The 21,406-nt window shown below is 39.4% G+C and overlaps 1 protein-coding gene across 1 annotated transcript; it reads right to left on the bottom strand.

Annotated features, from left to right (window-relative positions):
- Positions 1 to 76: 76 nt before the first annotated feature.
- Positions 77 to 19,826, bottom strand: LOC136343709 (ankyrin repeat and BTB/POZ domain-containing protein 2). Its single transcript, XM_066290599.1, has 17 exons — positions 19,214 to 19,826; positions 18,956 to 19,145; positions 18,670 to 18,831; positions 18,465 to 18,626; positions 18,221 to 18,412; positions 17,946 to 18,172; positions 15,700 to 15,907; positions 15,265 to 15,649; positions 14,542 to 14,789; positions 14,242 to 14,484; positions 13,420 to 13,578; positions 12,856 to 13,074; positions 12,559 to 12,802; positions 12,337 to 12,510; positions 12,150 to 12,289; positions 10,161 to 10,460; positions 77 to 613 (listed from the first exon to the last, which is right to left on the bottom strand). The coding sequence occupies exons 1-17, from the start codon at positions 19,795 to 19,797 to the stop codon at positions 227 to 229; spliced, it is 4,224 nt and encodes a 1,407-aa protein (XP_066146696.1). The 5' UTR covers positions 19,798 to 19,826; the 3' UTR covers positions 77 to 226.
- Between the last annotated feature and the right edge of the window lie 1,580 nt (positions 19,827 to 21,406).

Raw genomic sequence — 21,406 nt, 5'->3', positions numbered from 1 at the left:
TCGCTAATGCGACAAAGACAGCCACACAAAAGTTCGAGATGAGCTGGTTCAGCAACGTTACTAAATTTGGTTTTAAAACAACACACCCCTTTAATACAGCGTAAAATATATTTCTTCTATCTATACGTGTATATAAAAACAAACAAAAAAAGCTTACGATGTACGAAATGAAACAGAATAAATACTGCATGGCGAAACCTTAGCACTGCTAAAAGCACCAACAACCTCACGACTTTTTGCACAAGCCCTGATTCTTCCTGGCTTTGATCCGATTCTGTAGCGTCTGCAGAAGCCCCGCTAACACGTCATGATTGGGCAATTTCTTGGCGAAAAGCAGTCTTTTAACGCTGTCATCATAGGTAAGTAGGGCAACCATATTCTGCAGCAGAAAACCCTGGCAGTACTCCAGCAGTTGCAGGGCGTTGTAGACTTTGGCATGGATATACATGGAGACCACATTATCCAGAGCCACCATGGCTGCACAGCGCGACTCACAATAGCGCAGCAAGCCGTCTAATTGGAAGAAATTGGCAGCTGCCATCAACTCTAAGACGTCCTCAGAGGATGGTTCCAGGGTCTGGCAGCCTCCTTGGTAAAGAAATTGCATCACAATCTGGAAATTTAACTTGAGATAATTGTCAGTTGTAATGCGTCGTCGTTGATCTTTTTCTCCTCAAAGATGAGGTCCCTTTGATGAACAATTGTAAACGGCACGAGAATTCATTTATTTGTCAAGAAAGACGTGATAGCGATATTAAAATTGCAACGAAATTATCGGAGGTTCTTTCATATTTATGTAAAAATTTAATGCGTGAATGCCCAAAGGTTTGTCGATAAAGACTCAAGGGACCAAGGGCAAATATTATATTTGCAAATTGGGCTCTATAGCATCACCGAGTGATCGAGAGCTTCAATATTGATTCGCCTCTGTTATATTCTGATAAACTCAATAATGCAAAGGGATCAAATTTATAATTTGTTTTTCATCTCGCTGAAGTAGTTTTGTTAAACTTAAGGTCGATGCGCACATACCAGTCGTTCATTGAAGTTTTATGCATTTTCGCCGAAAAAAGGACGAAATTTAGGTACAAGTTTATGTGAACTGCATAATGGCTTTTTAATTCACTAGAAAATAATAAGAATTTGAAGACAAAAAGACAACTCGAAGTTTAAGGTCAGGTGTAATTGTATATATCTCCTTGAGCTGAAAATTCTTAGGATATTTTTAGCTTCGCTTTACTGCAAAAATTCTATAATAGGTACGGGAAAAATTATATTTCTTTACTAAAAATTTACTTTACGTAATGCAACGATTCTGCTGGTTCGCTTTCCTTCTCCACGGTTGGTTCAATATTTTATTTCATTGTTAAGAATAGGAAAGATCTGATAATGCATTTATATCCAGGGCAAAATTAAATTTACTTTAAGAAAAATGACCATAGAAAATAGAGCAACTGAATCCTGCAGATGCGTAATATGTATAAACCAAACAAACTCGAAACTCAAACGCTCAATTTAGTAAGAGGAAACGGAGAGCTTGGCAGGACTAAACTACCACGGGAGAGAAGGTCCCAAGACCACTTGGTTCTGCTACATGGTGTTCCGTTAAAAAAAGTCCTTTAGGCACAATAAACTTTCGATTTTCTTTTGGAGGTCTTCGAGAGATGTCGTAGCTATGCCAGCAAAGCGCTGATGGAGCTCTGGGATCCTCCAGCGTCCTGTAGCAGATACGGTGCTGCTGCCAGCGCGCCCGCCAACCGAATTCCCGCTGATGTCAATCGAGATTTCCCGTTTTTCCCATAAGTCCGATACTCAATCAGAATTCAAAGCGAACAATAGCGTAAAACTCAATTACGTTCTTTTCGAATTTTCTGATTAACTCCCGCGGTCTCCATTCATAGTTGCGGGCCCTCGACTTACTAACTCCACCACGGCCTACAGGCAAGTTTGCTAATTAGGTTTATCTAGTTATAAAATTTAAAAATAATAGTTAACTTAATTTTTCTACATAAAAGGAGGTGCTCAGTTAGCGCAAGAATATAGGGAAGAGATGCTGGACAATACGCCGCAGAGACCCAGACCTAACAGACAATCATGATTCAATTTTAACTGGGGTCTTTGCGTGAAGTCGGATATCCTCAGCTTTAGGAAAAAAGTAGTTGGATTTCCATAATAAACCTGAAACTTCGGGGTCCGCTTTAAAAAAAGGATCAGCTTAATTTTCCGAATCTCTTCCTGGCCCTGTCCGCACAACAATCACATATCGGCAGTTCTATGAGGCATTTCACCAATTTTCTCCTTCAATTGGGCAGCAGGCGGACACTGCCGCTCAATTGAACAAGTTAATGGTTGATGTAAAAAATGGCAACTCGCTTAAAAATGTTTGAAATTGAAAGAAATACTGTTCGAGATTTCATCTGATAAATTGTAATTTTCCACCACATCAAGTGGATGTTTTTCGAGAGAAATTCTTAACGGTACCTAATCTAGCTGAAGCAGTAATTTATCATAAAAATATCCCCTGGGCAAATACGAAACAATTCTTAATTTTGATGGGAAATGGGGATTTATATGCTCCTAATCCATGAATGGATTTAATGGGCATCCAAGCTTAGTTTTATCGGATAAACGTTTTTCTTTAGAAGCTTTTTCGGAGATGTTCCCGCCGTAAAATTGCAGAGTCGAAGGCGCACCTAATTAGATAATCTCGGAGGAGCATTTGGGGTGGGGGGGTTGGTATGGAAAATTCAATGTAATTTTAATTTCGAGTTAGGAAAAATTGTATTTTAGCCAGCAGTTGCGAGACGAGATTTATCACGCGTTTTAAAATCTTGGCCCTTGCAAGAAGATAAATTATCGTCGCTGACTTTCGCTCTTGCTGTAAAGCAAATTGTCGAACAACGTCAGAGATAACGTTTCCAACACGAGGAAACAATCTTCTGTAATGAAAAAACATCAATATTGCGAAGAAACTGGAAATTCTTTCACGTCCAAAGGAAGTTGCAGCTGTTGGAAAGGAGAGACATCACAGACGTACTCGTCGGTCCCTTTCACAAGAAAACGTGGAGATTTAAAATACTCCTAAAAAAATGTGTCGGATTTAATTTCCATCAAGTGAGACGTAAACTAAAGCAACTAACGACCGAAAGTTAGAGTTATGGGGACGCATATTCTGCGAAACTTGGAAACTTTAACGGATCTCTGAAATAGAGCCAGATTAAAGGAATGATTTCATGTTAACACTCCGTTGGGCGATTCTGGTTCATTTGTCCTCACAAGGAACAAATCGCGCTGCAGCTTCGCCGCATTTTAAGTCTCTCACGGTCTTCGCCGGTAACATATAAAACGAAGAATTATATGAACGACGGTGAGGAGAAGGGGTAAAATTTGAGGTTTCTGTGAAGTAACATAAATTTGTTAAATGAAAGAGATCAACCGTCCGTGAAGCTTTCGTAGGTGCACGTTGCGCTCTTCAGATTACTGAAATTGTCGGGAAGGAGCTTCATGTTCAGGTTTTTGGAAACTACGTACAATATGCTGCAAACTTCAGAAATTAGTTAAGTTGGACTTTCGGGAGGCAATCGCATCGTTGTGGAAAAATTATTGTTGTAGTTTAATTAACAAGTGCAAGAGAATCCGAAGAATCCAAAGTGAAGAAACACTACATGAGGATTCTTGACATGTTGGCAAAGGTTGCACCATACGAAACAAACTTTAAACCCACAAACGATCAAAAAAGGTTTTTCGGTGGAAGTATGGGCTGATATGGACATTTGTTAACAAAAAGAGGAATCGGACAGTTTAGAAAGTCAACTAATGCTTAAGCGTTAGCAAATTAAGGCCCATGGATGGGGCCTTCTTCATACTTTACTAGTTAGATCATTCATCGCTTTTACACCCACCAATATAATTTAAGACACCTCTCATTTCTTTTTCGCAGTTCTCCCTAACATTAATTAACAAAAGACCACAACAGCTAAAACAATTTAACAACAATGACTTGCCAATTCTGCACATTTTGGTACGGTTGAAACTTTTAAGGTTGAAAGTCGAAAACAGAGCCGAAACAGGTTTTTAAGTAAAAAGATATGGGCTAACATGTAAGCTTGTTTGTCCATATCCAATTTCCTGGTTTTCGAAAACTACGTGGCATATCTTAGAAACTTCAGGAATTAGTTAAGTTACGCTTTTGAAAGGTAATTTAATGGTTGCGATTAGTGTTGGTGCTCAGTGAATAAGTAGAAGAAATTCACAATAATAAAAAAGTGAGGAAATACTGACTTGCCGATTCTTGACATTACGGCGAAATCGATTTTCAATGAAAAAGGAGAGATCACGCTGATTTACAAAAAAGTTGTGGTATCCAACTTCAGACACGTCGCTATGTTGTCGTGCTCTTTATTGTTAAATAAAAAACTGAGCCACACCTTATCTACCAACTACTGCAAGATCCATTTGGTACGGATCCCATCACACATCGGAATAGCAGGTAACGAATTTGCGGACTCGAGTGCGGGAAATGCGGCCCGTTCACAGGTCATAGAGCAACATTTTTACCTACCGAAGGACGTAAACAAATATTTTAAAGTAACTATTGAAAGCAAGTGGCAAAACCTCTGGAATCTATCCAACACGAAACTGTCACGAATTCAACCATCTCTGCTTCCTGTTAAACAACTTTAACTAAACATTAAGTACACTGTGGTCATAAGAAGACTCAGAATAGGACATACAAGACTAACTCATGGTCATCTAATGGAAAGGACATCTCCCCCAAAATGTGACAGGTGCAATGTCCTGCTCACAGTCGACCATATCATCACAAAGTGTCCAATGTATAGTGCCACTAGGATCTCCTTTCAAATTAAAGATGAACTGCACAAGAACTTGCACTCCACAGTAGATCAGAGAACAACCATAGAATTTCTGAAGTCAATCGATCTTTTTAACTCCGTTTAAACGAAATCTTCACGTCTACTTGATATGTATCTGTACTCAGAACGTTTTGTATACTGTCAAATGTATGTTGAGTGCCAATAACCCAAGTAGTTGAGGCACTATAATCTTAATTAAAAAAAACTAAGCAAATGTTTGAGTTTTCCAATTATCAACTTCCCCGGTATACAAAATTTGGGTAGAATTAACATTTTAATTTGAATATCCGTTGTCTCAAGAAATTGGCCGTTACGGCCCATTTTGATAAGGACTATTTATCTAAAAGTTCTTCACAATTTCACTCCTTAGAGTGTATCTGCATGCTTAATTAACGCCCTGTGTTTCTAGCCAAAAGTATTCGCGGTCCATTTGCACGATTGCAGCGCAAACGGCAAAAACGTACTTTACCCTCTTTACATAAAATATACCACAAAAGAAGAACTTTTCTTTACTGTTGAAATTTAGCGCATGATGTAAAACTTACGGTTGATGCACCCAAAGTGAAGTGTTCAAAGCATTGAAACATTACGAGAAAGGGCACGCGACTAAGCAGTAAAGCCTGCGAAACGTCTTTAAGAGTCCCAATTTTCGTTCGTCATCCCAGTCTAACTCAGTTCTGAGCGGTATTTTTAGCAAGATCAGGGATCAACATTGAAGATTTTATTGGCGTGAATAAATTTCGGCAGAGATTTTCAGATTTTTTTTTTTTTTTTTTTTTTTTTTAATTAAATTTACAGAACGTCCCTCGTAACCTACGGAAGAAACGACAAAAGACCAGAGGGAACTAAAATCGCACACACTGCAGAGTGAGAAAAAATATCAATTTTGCAGTTCAGTCTTAAAATTGCAATTTTAAAGTCTCAAATGATTTAAATAATATTATCTACATAGTGTCAAAGAACTCTGAGCCACTATCCGTGCCAATCGAGGTTGGCCAAATTTTTTCCTAAATCACACACTCACTCGGAGCTCAAAGGGAAAAACTACATAAAACTCGATTATGTTCTTTGCGAAGTTTCTAATTAGAACCGGCTCTCATTTGCTCTTATGGGAACTCAAGTTACCAACTTCACAATGGCCTACAGACAAGCTTGCTAATTACGTTTATGTAGTTATAAAATGCAATCAAACTCCGGCAAAAGAACAATCAACTTGATTCTTGTCTGTAAAAGGAGATGATTAGTTGTTGAATGCAAAAATGTTTTACGGTGCTCTTTGAAGGGCGAATAATTGGGGATTTATGTGTGACCCTTTGCGTGAAAACGGATTTCAAAGAACCTACATTAAACATAGTATCCCGCCCCCACGCTGACCTTCCAACGATTAAACATTGAGATTTCCATTATGAGTTTCATTACGATGCCGTTAAGGCTCAAATAAGGGTCAATTGGCGCAAAAACCGATAACATGCTTAAAGAGGGGGAAAGTTCTGTGGAACTGTAGAACAGCTCGTCTGACAAATTGCAATGGTCTGCCGCTTCAAGAAGGAATTTTTGGAAAAAAGTCCCTAATTGCACCTAATCTAGCCGAAACAGTAGTTTACCATAGGAAATTCCCCTGTGTGACTACGCAACAACCCTTGATCGTTGTGGAAAATTACGATTTATGTCCACCAAATACATGAGTTATTGCTTGACCCCCCTTTATTTTATTGGTTAAATGATTTGCTTGCAAAAGTTTATTCATAGCGAAGCCGAGCTTACCTAATTAGATAAACTTGGAGGAGCATTTGGGTGTATGGAAAACTCAATATAATTTTAATTTTCACTCGGGGAAACTTGAGGCCAAAAAGAAAATGACGCTATATTGGATTTTAACCAGCATTTGCAAGATGAGACTTATAGCGCATTTTAAAATCTTGGCCCTCGCAAGAAGATAAATTATCGTCGCAAACTTTCGCTCTTCCTGCGGAGGAAATTGTCAAACCTCGTCAGAAAAACGTTAAAAACATGAGAGCACAATTGGATTTCTGGAATAAAAAAAAAACAAGTGAAGGCGTCTTATCTTTATTACAAGAAAACAACAAACCAGAAAAATATTCCTCGTAAAAAGAATCCTGCGATTGTTTGAAATGAGAGCAGATATTTTATACGTATTTGCCGCGATTTTATTCGTTGCAAAAAACAAATAGGGATTTTGTAAAATAGACCCTCAAAAAGGCCTCAATACCAATTCACAAAGAGAATCGGAAAATGCACCAATTAACGACTGCAAGATAGGTATAGGTAGAGTCGTATTCGACAACACTTGGGAACTTAAGCGAAACCCTGAAGGTAGAGGGAGTCAAATTAAATGAACGATCCCATCCTAAAGCTCTCTGTGGCGATTTTGGTTCGTTTGTTCGTACGTAGAACAAATTACATCAAATTATTGCCAGATGTTACGTCTCTCATGGTCTTCGCTAAGTACATAAAATGAAGAATTACACGAACAATGGTTTGTAGAGGGAACGAAATTTGAGGACTCTATCGAATCAAATAAATTCTTTAAATTGCAAGAGTCTCTTGTTTCCAAAGCTACCACTGGTGCAGGTTGCGTTTTTTAACTTGACGAGAAGCAACTTTGTGTCCAAGTTTTCGGAGACTATGTGTAACACGTCATACACTCGAGAAACGAGTCAAGTTACGTTTCTGGGAGACCAACACGTAGCTGGCGAAGGATCATTGCTGTTGTCCAATGAATAAGTACGAGAAAATCGCTGACATCAAAAACTAAGAATTACCAATTTGCTGATTGTTGACATTTTGGCGAAGTTAAGATTACATTTAAAACTTCATTTAAACTCGAAATCAAAGTCGAAAAAATTTCTTGAGCGGAAAAGTTTCAACTCACAAATTCCTTATCAAAGAGATCTATAAGATAGTTCAAAGAGTTAATTAACAGCTAATTATTAATAAACTGAATGTCCGTGAACGGGGTGTCTTTCGTGCTTTCTCCGACAAACATCTTTGAGTCAACATATTTCCACAGAGGAATTTAAATGATGAAATTCCTAACGTTTCGTAGGAATTCAGGATCCAACTTTGAAAACTATTTAAAAAAAACTATCAGATACCTAAAAATCAAGGCCTGAAGCATATACAATGGCGAACAAAAGTTTAGAATTTTTTTATTTTTTATTTCTTTTTGACATGTGCTTTTTAAGATATCTCGCGAACGCATGAAATTCTTATTGACCAATTGTACCATTCTTGTATAAGTTTGTTTATTATATTGGATTTTTATGTATTTATCGTTAAGACAAGATAAGTTTTTTTCGCTGACAAAAGTTTATAAATTTTTCATTCACGTTACGCCTCTCAACGTATAAAAATATTTTGAGGGAGTTGCGAACATCAATATTGCCAGTATTAATATTAAAAGTTATGGATAAAGCTACAGTATTGGCCATAATTATTGCAACTTTTAAAATTGATTTATATTTTTGGTTTGTTTAAATCGAAGGGACAAATACGCCACCCTGTACATACATCCTTTATTGAACTATCTTTACTTATCAGAGAAAGGGAATGTATTATCTCTTCTTATATTCACTAGAACGAACATATTGTGTTTTTATGCTGGCAAAAATGATTGCAACTATTTATTTTTTCATTTTTTTTTTTAAGAAAACGTTTCTACTTTTATTTAGTAAATTTTCCGTTATGAGTGGAAATAAAACGTATAGTGGCGAGATTAGAATCAGAGTGATTAATTTTTATAAAAATGGTCTAAGCGAATTCGAAATTGCCAGAAATTTACAACTTCATGAATCGACAGTGGAAAATCATCAAACGATTTATTTGTAATGGTAGTATAATACCATTAAAAACATTGGTAGAACAATAAAGTCTGAAAACGACTAAAAAAGTTCCTTATCGACAATTATAGCTGTTTCTCGTACTGGCGAAAGAAATCTTATAAGTCCCAAAAGTACAGAGGTTCGCGGAAAACTACCTTCGCAATTGATAGAGTGATAAAAAGTATTTCACGAAAAGGTCCTCGTAAGACAGTTCGGGAAATTAACCGAGAAATTTCAGAAAAATTTGATCTCTAGTTAAGTAAAATGACAGTGAGACGTCAACCACGGAGTATTTAAAAAGGATGTTCTCAAGATACCCCTATTATTAAAAAGGAACTTCAAGGTCCGATTATAGTTTGCTGGGAATCACTTGGAGTGAACGTCTTAAAAATGGTGTACCGTTCTTTGGAATGACGAAAGACAATTTAAAATATTCGGATCGGATGGTGGACACTATGTAAGAGGGCCAGCAGGTGAACGATACAACGTCAAGTACCAAGTATCAGTATCAACCAACGGTCAAGTATGAAGTGGCAGTATCATGATCTGGGGCAGCTTTAGCCGGTCGGTATTGCACCCACTGTGGGAGTAGAAGGAAGAATGGACAAATTTCAATACCGAGATCTATTAAAGAATAATATGTTACCATATGCGGAGTGTGAAATGCCTCATCGTTGGATTTTCCAATAAGATAATGACCCAAAACATACTTTCAAATTAATAAAAAATTTGTTTTCTTCTAAAAGGTTGAAGATGATTGAATAGCCCTCACAATCCCTTGATTTAAAACCAATTGAACGTTTATGGGAAATTCTAGATAGCCGTATCCGTTTGAGAAACGCTCCTAACAAGGCTGAACTTTTAGAAATAATATTTGATGACCGGAAAAAAATTTCTTAGGAATTGTGGGTGAATCTTGTTGATTCAACGCATAAAAAATGTCAAGCAGTGATTAACTCGAAAGGGTATGGACCAAATGTTAAGTTTCTTTTTTGGGAAAGCATTAATCCTCGTACATATAAAAGTTTCCAAACTTTTTTCGGACTCAAAAATATATTTTATTTATAACAACTTTTTTTTCCAATATTTCTTTCGTTAACCATGCGTTTTTATAATCAATCTGATGAACGACTACAATTACATAACAACAACATCTTTATGATTTGTCTTTAATTTCATCTGACTAAAAAATTTAAAAGTTACAAAACTTTTGTACGCCACTGTATGTACGTTTTCGGCTAAAAAATAATTATTTACGGAATGCCCTCGGTAACGTAATGACTGAGATATGAAACGTCAGATGGAACTGACATCGCACGCAGTACAGTGGAAAGAAATATCTATTTCGCGGTTCAATATCATATGGGATTGAGTTCTGGCTGGAATCTAAACTTTCACCCCTCGATTCCAGTTTTCGGTAAAAAAAAATACATTAATTTCTTACCTGAAATATGTGATATCGAATGTCGTTAATCTGCACAGTGGGAAGACCTCCCTCGCAAAGCTTACTGCTGAGCATGGCCCTTAGCCTCGGACTGGCGGTCACTAAAACGATTTTGTGTGCATAAAACAAGCGCCCTTCCACACGAAAAGTGACGTCGCTGAGTTCTGGATTGTTGACATATTTCGTGTCTATCCTGGATCCTGCGGTAGATGTGGGAATGCACTCTTTAATGGACTTAATGGGTTCCCAGCCGAAACATGTCGAGAATATGTCGGCTAAAAGTAATGTGGTTCCCTCTTTCTGGAAATTAAAAAGGGGCGGAATGAAATCCTTTGGCCTTGAGAAATGCACGATTCTTTTTGTCAAACGACTATGCCGACTTATTTTCTTCCCATGGGCCCGTTTTTAAGTGTCGTATTTGAAGCAAAGAATTTTCCAGAAATAAAAATGATGTAGACAATGAAATTTCCTAGCGGATACCATTACCGAAACCAATGAGCTGCAACTTTATGAAATGCAGTTTATATATTTTTTTTATTTTCGCACCGATATCAGTTCGCAGACGATTCAATCGAATGTTAGCGCGACGACAAACGAGATACTCGTGATGCGGGCTGCATAATAATCGGGATAATCGGGTATTTTTTTATTTCGATGACTCGTACCATACGTCACTACTGTAGCTAACATTTAGTGACTGAACGTGTTGTGTAGCTGACATTGAACGAGTGAAAGTGGGTTTCTGCGAAAACTGTTTTCTCTTGTTGTGGTTAAAGTGAAATTTGTGGTGCTCACGCTGTTGGCGCTTGGGGATATGTTGCTGTCTCAAGGCTAAGTAGAACAAGGCCTCCACTTCTCTTGAATTAAATCGCGGTTTAACGTAGGAAACCAGTTTATTACAGTTTACGAAATCTTCATGCTAGACATCCTCAACCTGGACGCAAAATCACCACGAAGCTGGAACATCAGTTGAACATTAAGAAACCGACGAGAGGCCGAGGGCAACGTGAACTTGACCGCAAAGACGTTGCTTCGGATTGTTGAAATTAGATTTTTTTCTGGAATATTTGAGAGTTTCATTTGTGCACCAAAGCGGCACGTGCAAAATTTCGTAGTTCCTCAAATAAATGTTTAAAACATAAAAGCTAAAACGGAATTGCAAAATATATGCAGTCCAAACAAGCCATGTGCACATATACATACAACCAGCCGGAAATAATGTTCATGAATTGCGGAATTTATTTATTCAGATCCGCTATGCAGTATGTTGTCTCACGCATTTGAACGCTACTAAGTTCACTTTGAATTTATTAGAGAAATTTTCCAAAGTTTGAGCATTGAAGAGAGCCATTCACGTCAACTAAGACCACAAATTCCGGAAAGAACCCATCAAATTTAGCTGTTTCGTTGAAGATTTCGCATTTAAATTCCAAACGTTTCTGGTGCTTTTACTCACAAATATAAAACTGTCGCATTTATTATAAAAGAGATCGTAGTTCAAATTCGGAGTATGTGCAGGAAGGTGATTTTAGGGATGTACCGAAAGTTTCGTCAGCGATATGAAAGCTCCAGCCAACCCCAAAGAGATGTCGGGCACGCCTCAATAAAACTTTTCAGGCAATTTTAATGACGTATTGCAGGAACCCTGCTTTGAACTTTATGAAAGTGAGTCTCCAATCTCGATACGTCATCTCATCCAGATTCGACCTCGTTTGCCTGGATCCCCTTAAAACCAAATTTCCCCGCAATTTGGCAAATTAGACTTGTTTGTTGATCCTACATAGCCCCTTTAACAAATTGTTCCTTAACATGTGTATTTGTAACGAAACTGAGTGTAATATCGGTACTCCGCCCTATAAAGCAGGGGCAACCCCATTTGTTTGTCTTTCGAATCGAATCTAAATGAAAAGGGCTGTTTTCTCATTGTGTATTGCCGGGTTTTCCGTTGTTATTCCTTTTGGTGGTTTTAGATTGACTTTTGTTGCTCACCTTGCTGTACCGGAATATATTGAACAGCAACGGCAGACATTCCTGAACGAACTGCGTCCCATAATCGTCAGGACACACTTGCAGAAAATCCTGGAGCAGCTGGTCAATCACGCAGTCCAGACGGGCCTCGTGCGCAGCCCCTAAAATCTCACTAAAACCCGGAATTCCTAGCAAAACCCTTAATTACCCAGCGAATGCATCCAGCAGTGCAAGGTCCAGGGCACGCCCAACGTCCTGATTTCCACTGTGATATCTAGGTGGTTGTTCTCCGCGCTGTGATACATGGCTTCTTGCAGGGCCTTGATTTGGCCTTTATTGAACTGTGGGGTTGTGCTGGACGTCCCTGATGACTTTGGGGCACCTACATTCGGATTTTAAGCTTTAGTGGAAGAAATATGGGAGTGTTTACCTTCCGCTAGCATCTCTTCCAAACTTAAGACTTCCTTATTCACTGGGGCTAGCGGCTGGGCCAACAGCTTCTGGATCACCACTCGGTGCCCGTGGGCGGCAGCCACGGAAATTGCACTATAGCAGCCCCTCTGGGTGGACGCAGAGTAGCTTAAATTGTCTTTGATTTGGGTGGAGAAAAACGGTTGAGCCCCATGGGCACATAGCAGAGAAACTATGTCCACATTCCCACTCCCACAAGCAACCTGAAAACACCTTCTTGAATTGTGTCCCATTGCGTTACAAGTTAACTACAGACCTGTAATGGAGTTAACGTTATCTTCTCCTCGCTAGCCACAGCTCCCCCTTCCACACTGGCGCCTCTTTCCAGCAGAATCATGGCACATCTCACATGTCCTTTGGCAGCAGCGTAAGTCAAGGCAGTCCAATGCTGGTTCTCCCCGTTAACAGCCACGAAATGAGGACTTGAAGGGGGAGGTGTTTCAGTGTCCAGAGAAGCTCCGGAATCCAGCAGTGCCTAACAAAACGCTCCGTTTAATCTTGCCGTTGGAATGCCAAGTTGAACCTCATCGAAGAACGTCTCCGATAAATCCAAATATTAATGGAGTGAGGAGTAAAGGGCTCTTCAAACTTTCGAAAACCAAAAAGTTAAACGCCACCGCGCCCTGGGATCATTACTTAAAAGTTTCGGAACAACAAAACTGTAATTTCAGCAGCTACTTAAAAATTGTTTTCCCCTAATGGAGGGATTCCTCTAGTCATATCGATTTCCTAAGAATAACAATGTTAATTGCGGTAGAGAAACAAACGAGAAAGTCTCGCGGAGAGTTAGTTTAAGTAATTTTTCTAAATAAATACTTGCAGTTAGAGTAGAGTCATCGTTGTGGATGGCGGAGAGCATCAAGGCTGTATGACCTTGGGAATTTAGCGTATCCAGACGAGTGGAAACAGGCAGCAAGTGAATGGCCTGTTGGATTAACTCGGGTCTTCCAGTCAGCATGAGGCGAAATGCTAATTCCATCTAAAAAAAGTTTTTAGTAGAGGTTTCTGGACAAAATGGTGGCCCTAAAGTGCGTACATTGATAACTAGCCAATTAGTGGTGATGTCACATTGGATCAGTGGAGTCATGATGTCAATGGAATTTCGAGACATCCTGTATACGCACACATATGTATCTATGCTGGGTGTCTGAAGCCTTGCGATTTTATTTTTTAGGGTGTTTAATCACTCTAATGTGTTTTCAAACAATTTATTAATTACTGATTTTTCAGTTCTTCCCTCCGTTCCACGAGTTATTTCTCATGAAGACTCGTTCCGTCATTAATTATCAATTTCTTTTCAGATCATTAGTAACCCCTGAAAAATAGAATCCCAAAACTCCAAGCATCGTGTATTCCCCGGGCCACAGCCTTCATCTGCTATTTAATACGTTCTACACCAAGCCAGGAAGTTATTTTCACGGCCAAATGATGAATTACTAATGACTCTCTTAACATCGCACATATTCCACCCCATTACTCGACTTAGGTAAAACAAAGCCCGAGATTTTCTTTTGATACCCTTATGCTCACTTGAGACGAAAATTCTCTCTCTGTAATTAACTCGAATTCCACACATACTTTCTAAATAAGCCACTTTAATCCTCAGGAAAGTCGTTTGTTTGCTGGTAAGGCATAGCTTTACCTGGATTTGTTTGCTGGCCTCGATGTGGTCTTCATCTCCCCCGGTGTTCTTCCTCACTCTCACCGCCTCCTCTCCTAGAGACCTCACGGGACAGTCAACTCCTGGTAGCAACAATCTCGCAGCTTGCATCACGTCATCCTTGTCTAAAATGGCTGCGAAGCGGTGCTCTCCGTGGGCGGTAGCCACTCGCAGCCACTCCACGAGTGGAGGCAGCACTACGTAAGCTCTTTCATAACATAGCTCCTGTCGAATATAACACATCACTATCACTCTTTAAGTTAAAGCTTAAGCATCACCTACTTGAACTGCATGCCCATTGCTCTGGTCTCCATGTTCCAGTTGGGAGCACCGCATGAAGTAAAACAAGGTCCTAATGGCTTTGGGGCACAATGGCACACGTGGCTTCATTCGACCAATTAAGTCTTGTAATTCCTGCAAAGATCCCACGCAGGTGGTCATGAGAGAGGCCTCAGGGAGGCATTTACTTGAGTCTCTGCTGGAGCTGCCTACGGAGGACACGGAGGCCCAGCGAGGCAAAGCCAGGGCCCCTATATAAGATAGTTTTTTAGATAGTTTAAACTTGTTAGATACACAAAGGCTGTGTCTCAGATCGTTGTGCGAACTAATTATGTAAACACCAAAATTTAATTCGGAATCGATTTTTGTCAGAGAGGACGAGATCTATGAAACAATCAAATCCGGCCAGTTCGATGATATCCAAACCGAACCTTTTCGATTGTTATACAGTTTCCAGTTTGTTGGAAATCCATCAAGTGCGCTGCAGAGAGCCCTGGCTCATTACAATTCGAGTTTTCGTACAAAAGGCCGGAATTAAATATTAAATTTAGATTATGCGGACTCGCTCCATACCAACTGAATGAACGTGTGCTTTTGCCTGAACAACTGACAAGTCTCCACTATAATGCGCATTTCCAACTTCATATGGAGAAATTTGAAGAGCGCCATTTAGTCAAGTTTGCATGCGTGTTAGCCAAACTGGTCATAATTTCCATTGTTACTTGCCTGAGGCGATCCTCCCAGCGTTGAGATGGGCGTAGGGCTGGAGCAACCCCCATAAGTCTCCATTGTTAGCAATAGCGTGTTCCAGAAGGGTGGCCGTGAGGTTCACCTCAGAATCACTAGGCAAACATTGCAGCAAAATCTCTTCCAACAGGTTCTCAATGGCCGCGCAAAGATACACCGCAGCATATTCGTGTATGAACCTGCCTAAGTTGACATCGCTCATCCAGCGATGAAACCTGCCCACTTGCATCTGAAGCCCTGCTCTGGATGACTTGCTCTGCTTCAAGGTGCAGTCCCCCGATACCGCCAGCATTGCAGCGGCCCTCAAGCAGGCTTTGATGCAGGAGTCTGCCAAAGGGGGGCAAAGGACTATTCTAAATGATACCTAAAAACCAGGCATTACTACTTAATTTAGTTCGGGATCTATGCCCATACTGTGATGTCGTGCTTTGTACAAATTCCTAAGGTCGAAGAAAGTCTCTGAGTTTCCCGTGCCACTCGCACCAAAGCGCGCTGAAGCAGGTAGGACAACCTTGGGATGGTTTCCACACTCACCCTCGACATGTGCTCTTTGCATCGTCCCGACTGCAACACCCTCAGAAGGCAGTGGTTGGTCCAGGGTAAATGCTGAAGTTCAACCAACCTTATAGGTAAAAATTGAGTTAGAATCATAACTTGTGATGGATAAAGTTTTCGGAATCAGAAATTTCAATATAAACTACGGAGGAGCTTCGGGTAAGTGGTACGTGCTATGTCTGCAATGAGGAGTTTGCGTAATGATGGCTTACACAGGTATTAATATTGAGAATATATTATTCGCTGGATCGCATTATTATATGGAAACACAGCATTAATTGCATTATTCTGCATGTATTATCGGTTTTTTGAAATATAAATTTACGTAAGTTCCTATTGCGGCTGAAACCTGCCACAGGAACTAAGCAAATGCAATATCTTGTGCTCATCAGAATTATTTGCATATTTCCATTACCGTTTATCAGCTTTTCTTCGAGCTAAAGACAACAATCTACGCTGTTTGCAAAGTCTAAAAGGTGAAATGCACATTATGGTACATAAAAATAACCTAAACGCAGCATACATATCACTCTCCAAGGGCGATATAGAACGTGTATGTAGGGTTGCGTGGTTTAGTGGAAATCTATAATGCGTTCATAACTTATTTGCATCTATTCCTTTTTGATAAAAGTTATACGGGGTTGCTCATTAGTGCATCAAAATGCGATGTCTCAGTAAATATAAGTTTTAGAAAGACGTGTTTTATATCAAAGTTTTTGGTCATTAAGAAGTGCGTATTTTCGAATTACTTTGAAATGTACAAGGTCTGCCAAAAAAGGTGGTATTACCAAATTATGTATTTGTTTAATGAAATTCCACATTTTTTCTCCACTTTCAGATTTATCGTTAAATTTTAAGGTCAGTTTTTGACGTATATTGTTTACTTGTACACGGTATTTCTTAATCGATGGTAAAAAATGATATGGGTGAATCATGAGCTTATTTTAATATAGAAACTTCACGTAAAGGCGTGTTCTAAATTGCTTCCATTTGGATTTACAGGGTGTAGAAATTTCATTTCTTTTTATTTTCATTAATTTTTCTCTTATTTGTAAAGATATTTAATTCAAAATTGGTAGTGACGATCATTTTAGGATTACGAACAAACTGAAATACCAATTATTTAAAATACTCTATAGGGCGTTACATTTTTCGTGGTTGCTGTCAATATTTTATATTCATAACTTTTTAATGGCTTTTTTAGAGTTCATTCATTAACTTCATTCAATTCGTTATGTCTTTTACTAACTTTTAACTTTTTTTTTATAGGAACAGCTCAAGAAATATTTGCAAATATTAAAACTACTAATGTACATTATAATCATAGTAATTGCTGAAAATGTCCTCCTCCTACCAAAAATGTTCTACCCTTCTTCTCGTGGACTGTCGGACTCTATGAAAAATTCCCAGTATATTTCTAATAGTTTGAAAACTATTTACAATTTTTAAACAATACCGTACCTTGCCGTTTCACCATACCCTTAAGTCAATCTGGGCGAATATGGTCAGAGAGTTTTGCAAATGTCTCTTAAATTATTGTTCTTCATAAAAAAAATCTAAAGAGGCAGAAAAGGCAATAAAAGACATTTGGGTTTAAATGAAGCTAATGAATAAAATCCAAAAATGTCATAAAAAAAGTTGTGATGTGAAATATTGAGTGCGACCACGAAAGAAGTAACGCCCTGTAGATTATTTAAATAGTAGATAATTGTTATTTCACTTTATTGGTAAGATTAAAATTATTCTTGCTATCAAATTTGAGTTAATTATCTTTACAAATAACGGAGTAGTTGATGAAAATCGAAAAAAAAATGAAACTTCAACATCCTGTGAATCAACATGGACACAATTTCGGACATGCCTATATATGAAGTTTTTAACTTAAAATAAGTTCATGTTTCACCGATTTCATTTTCTACAATCAATTAAGAAATACCCTGTATAGGAGTAGTCTGCGAACTTTAGATCCCATACACATAGCTTTAGAAACGCCCATTTTTGCTGGTACATTGAATTATACAGAGTGGTTCAAAATAAAGATCAATTTTTTAATTAAATCGCCTATTTTTGAAATCAGTTCTTTGCTGATCTTGATGCCATTTTACCTATTATGGGAATCCACCCACACAAACTCATCAGCACTCGTTATATTGGTGTTAATAGTCTCCAAGGACGAGTGCCTCATAAGCCTCCTAATCGCCGGTTCTGAGCTCTCAGATCCAGCGCTAGCGCTCGAATACGTGCTCGTTGAGGTATGCGACCTCAAGGTCAGCTGCTGAAGGGCCTGCTTTATGTCTTCCAGCCCTCCAGATCCAGACCATGGCACGTGCAGCTGCAAAAAATCACTAAAGTTGTTTCAATTAATTTACTTGAAACCTACTCTAGCGGGGGTGGCCCGGTGCCTTGCCCGGTGGTGCTGAGCCGCCATTTTGTTCCTCAGTGGCTTTTGAATCATAACTCCAGCATTCAAGCGGTCGACTTGAACGCCGTCCCTTGGGGAGCTGTGTCCAGTGTCGGACATGCTTGCATGCCCAGATGACCGGTTTTCATCTGAAGAACTATTGTTGCATTGCTGGAATTGAACACTTAGAATCATTTCCATGGCGTTTATGCACAAAAGCAACCTGCATTCTTAGCTCTTGTACGCTGATGTGATGGTGCTTCCTCCCCGCCACCATCCTTTGGTCATCTCTATGAAAGTCTGCCCTGAACTGATTCTGAGCGATTCTCAAGTTGCCAAACCCCATAGGAGATGATTTCTGAGGACCGGTGTCGCGCTCGGGGACCTAGAAACGCTCATCAGGGAACTTTTGTGCGTGTAAAACTTACCATGTTCACTGAGGACTGTGAGCAGTACTCAGCGCTGTTATTTAAGTTGTTTTTAGCGCTGGAAAGATTACTTTTCTCGATTTGTTCGCTAAATGTTGAGGTTTTCACATTGTTCGCGACGTAAAGATGCTGCAGAGGCTCGACTTTTCTCTTAGGGGAGACCTAAAAATTCAGTTAACCTTGAGGTTGATAGTGATGACGAGGTTGATAACAAGGTTGGTGGTAGTGGTGAGGGTAGTAGTGACGATGAATTTAAAAATGATGATGAAGTTGATAGTATGCTCACCATTCGTTCATTGTGGGTTTGTTCCGAATTAGTAATAGCAAAGGCTGCAGGCTTGATGACAGCATTGCTGATGTTGGCTGGGGTGTGCACCCTCTTGTCCCCCCGTTTGAGGGAGTTTTTATTGGTTTCATTTTCCATGGTGTGGTGTTGAAAGCCCGCATGATCGGTAGCGCGAGAATTGCTCGATAATCTGTAACGAGTTAAATATCTCAAAAACCTATAGAAAACAGAGACTCGATCGGGGCGTTCGCGAGCTACCTAGAGTGATATAAATAATGGTAAATTTTATCTGCCTCCATTCCCAATGGAAAATCATCATCATCATCATCATCATCATCACCATTGGCGTAAAGCTCGAAGTTGCACATTGAAATTTCATCTATCAGCTGACAGGCACGTCCATAAGTGTTTTTATATTTAACATTCAAAACTTTGCACTTCTCCAAGAATTCCAGCATAAAGTCATCATCGATTTCCTCGGTTGTCCTAATCATGTCTTTAGCATCATCAGGTGCATCATCAGCTTTTTGCTCTTCGTTGATGTATATCACAGATTTGTGTTTCACATTAACCGACGTGTTTTTCTTGGTTTTCGAGTTTCGCGCATTTTTTAGTCTGCCTTTCCCGAGGGTGGAAAACTTCTCAAATGCGTGCTCCTCGAGATCCACTTCCATTCCAAAGAACGTAAACTTCTTGCTGTTTGTCACTGGTTTGTCACTAACACTATTTCCGAAACTAAAATTGTCCTCTTTAGGACAGTGATCAGTAGTCAGCTTAGTGTCACTGATACTTTTCAGCTGCCTGCAAAGGGAGCAGATGCAGTTTTCCCTGCACAACAACATCTCTGAACTTCAAATGTTTGTTAATGAATGAGAGGAGCTTCAAGAGCATACGACGGTTATTACTAACAATACGTTGTTTTAACAATAATTGGGGAGTTTTCGCGCTGTGCACTTAAGGCACTTTGGGTCCCTGAAAGGGTTGAGCTCGGATGGAAGTTTAAAGGGGGAAGTTCCCAAGCCTTACAGTGCAGGAAATTTGCGTTTGAGTGATACGTTTTGTCAGTTTTTTGGGGGGGGAACGTTGCGGAAGCGTTGCTGCAACAACTGTTAAATGTACTAAATTATAGCAAAATTGAGCCATTTCCCATGATTGTTATCAATTTCTTTTCTAAGGCCTTGCCTTTTTCTCCTATTTTCACTTTTATATTGTTATTACCTCTATTATAGCTTCGATTATTGCGGAATACACCAATATTTAAACGGCACGGACTTTAGAGCCGTAACTGTTGCATATTGCGATAAAGACACATTAAGTCATTAGGAACAGTTACGTTGCCATAAAGGATGCAGTGAATGTGTTCACAGATAAATTATTGTGAATTACTTTAATAGGCTTCAAGGTCTCCTTAAGCGCTTCTTCTCGGAAGATTGACTCAGATTACTAGGACGTAGACTTGGGGGTGGGAACAAAGGGGTGATCGAGTAGGTTGAACTGTATGGTGCAACCCCTGCTAGTACAAGCGAGACATGAAATCTCCTGTCTAGACTTAATCAAATCATAATAGTGCCGATATACATTCGTTCTGTGCTTAAAACCCCAACTTTTTCTAACCTCTGCTGGTCATACATGAACACAATACCCATATTAATTAATTTCGTTACACCTGGGAACGCTCCATTACAACAAACTAAACGAAAGTGCTCTGTATTAAATAAAGAAAGAAAGCTTGGGAACGCCTTCAAATATCAAGAACCTCGCAGTTCATTGAACAAATAACTCTCCAAAAACAATGATTAGCGAGAAATTCCTACCTTCTAGGCTTGGGCCGCAAAATCTCGTGATTGGCATCAGTGATGCATAAAGGATTTAAGGGCCCACTGAGGTGATCCACCCCTGTCCACTGCTCCTCTAAAGATCCAGTCGAATTGTCTCCTTTAAGTGGGGACAAGCCCTCCCAACTCTTGGGAGATGGATCCGCTTGTCCATGCTGGGACATGGTTACTTTCCACTGTTATTATCACTTAAGGCATTGTCTTCGTGCTGATAGATCAGAATATACAAAAGTCCCATCAGCTCGTGTCAGCGATGACCAAACGGTACCGAAATTCCGCGCTTTTTTCACCGCATCACTGTTGATTAGGAAGCACCAAAATTCGACTTAATCTAGTTAATAAGCTAACGAATTGAGCAGCTTTGACAGCGAAAATGGGGGCTCGAACTTGCCCAGGACCACTGAAGTTCTTGGTACTTTTGGTACTGTTGTAAACATTACTTTTGACCATGGATGCCGAAGTCAAGGTATGGGTTCAGGTATCTCTTTAGACGAGAATAATGCTACACGGCGGGATCGCGTAAGTACCCTTGAACTGATGTGATTTTTCGAGGTAGGTACAAAAATGGGGCTATAAACTCAGTTATGCCGGAAGTGGTGGTTAATGAGGGTGCAAC

The sequence above is a fragment of the Euwallacea fornicatus genome, chromosome 15, assembly GCF_040115645.1.
Source record: "Euwallacea fornicatus isolate EFF26 chromosome 15, ASM4011564v1, whole genome shotgun sequence".
Lineage (NCBI taxonomy): Eukaryota > Metazoa > Arthropoda > Insecta > Coleoptera > Curculionidae > Euwallacea > Euwallacea fornicatus.
This window is presented reverse-complemented; position numbering and strand designations above follow the sequence as displayed.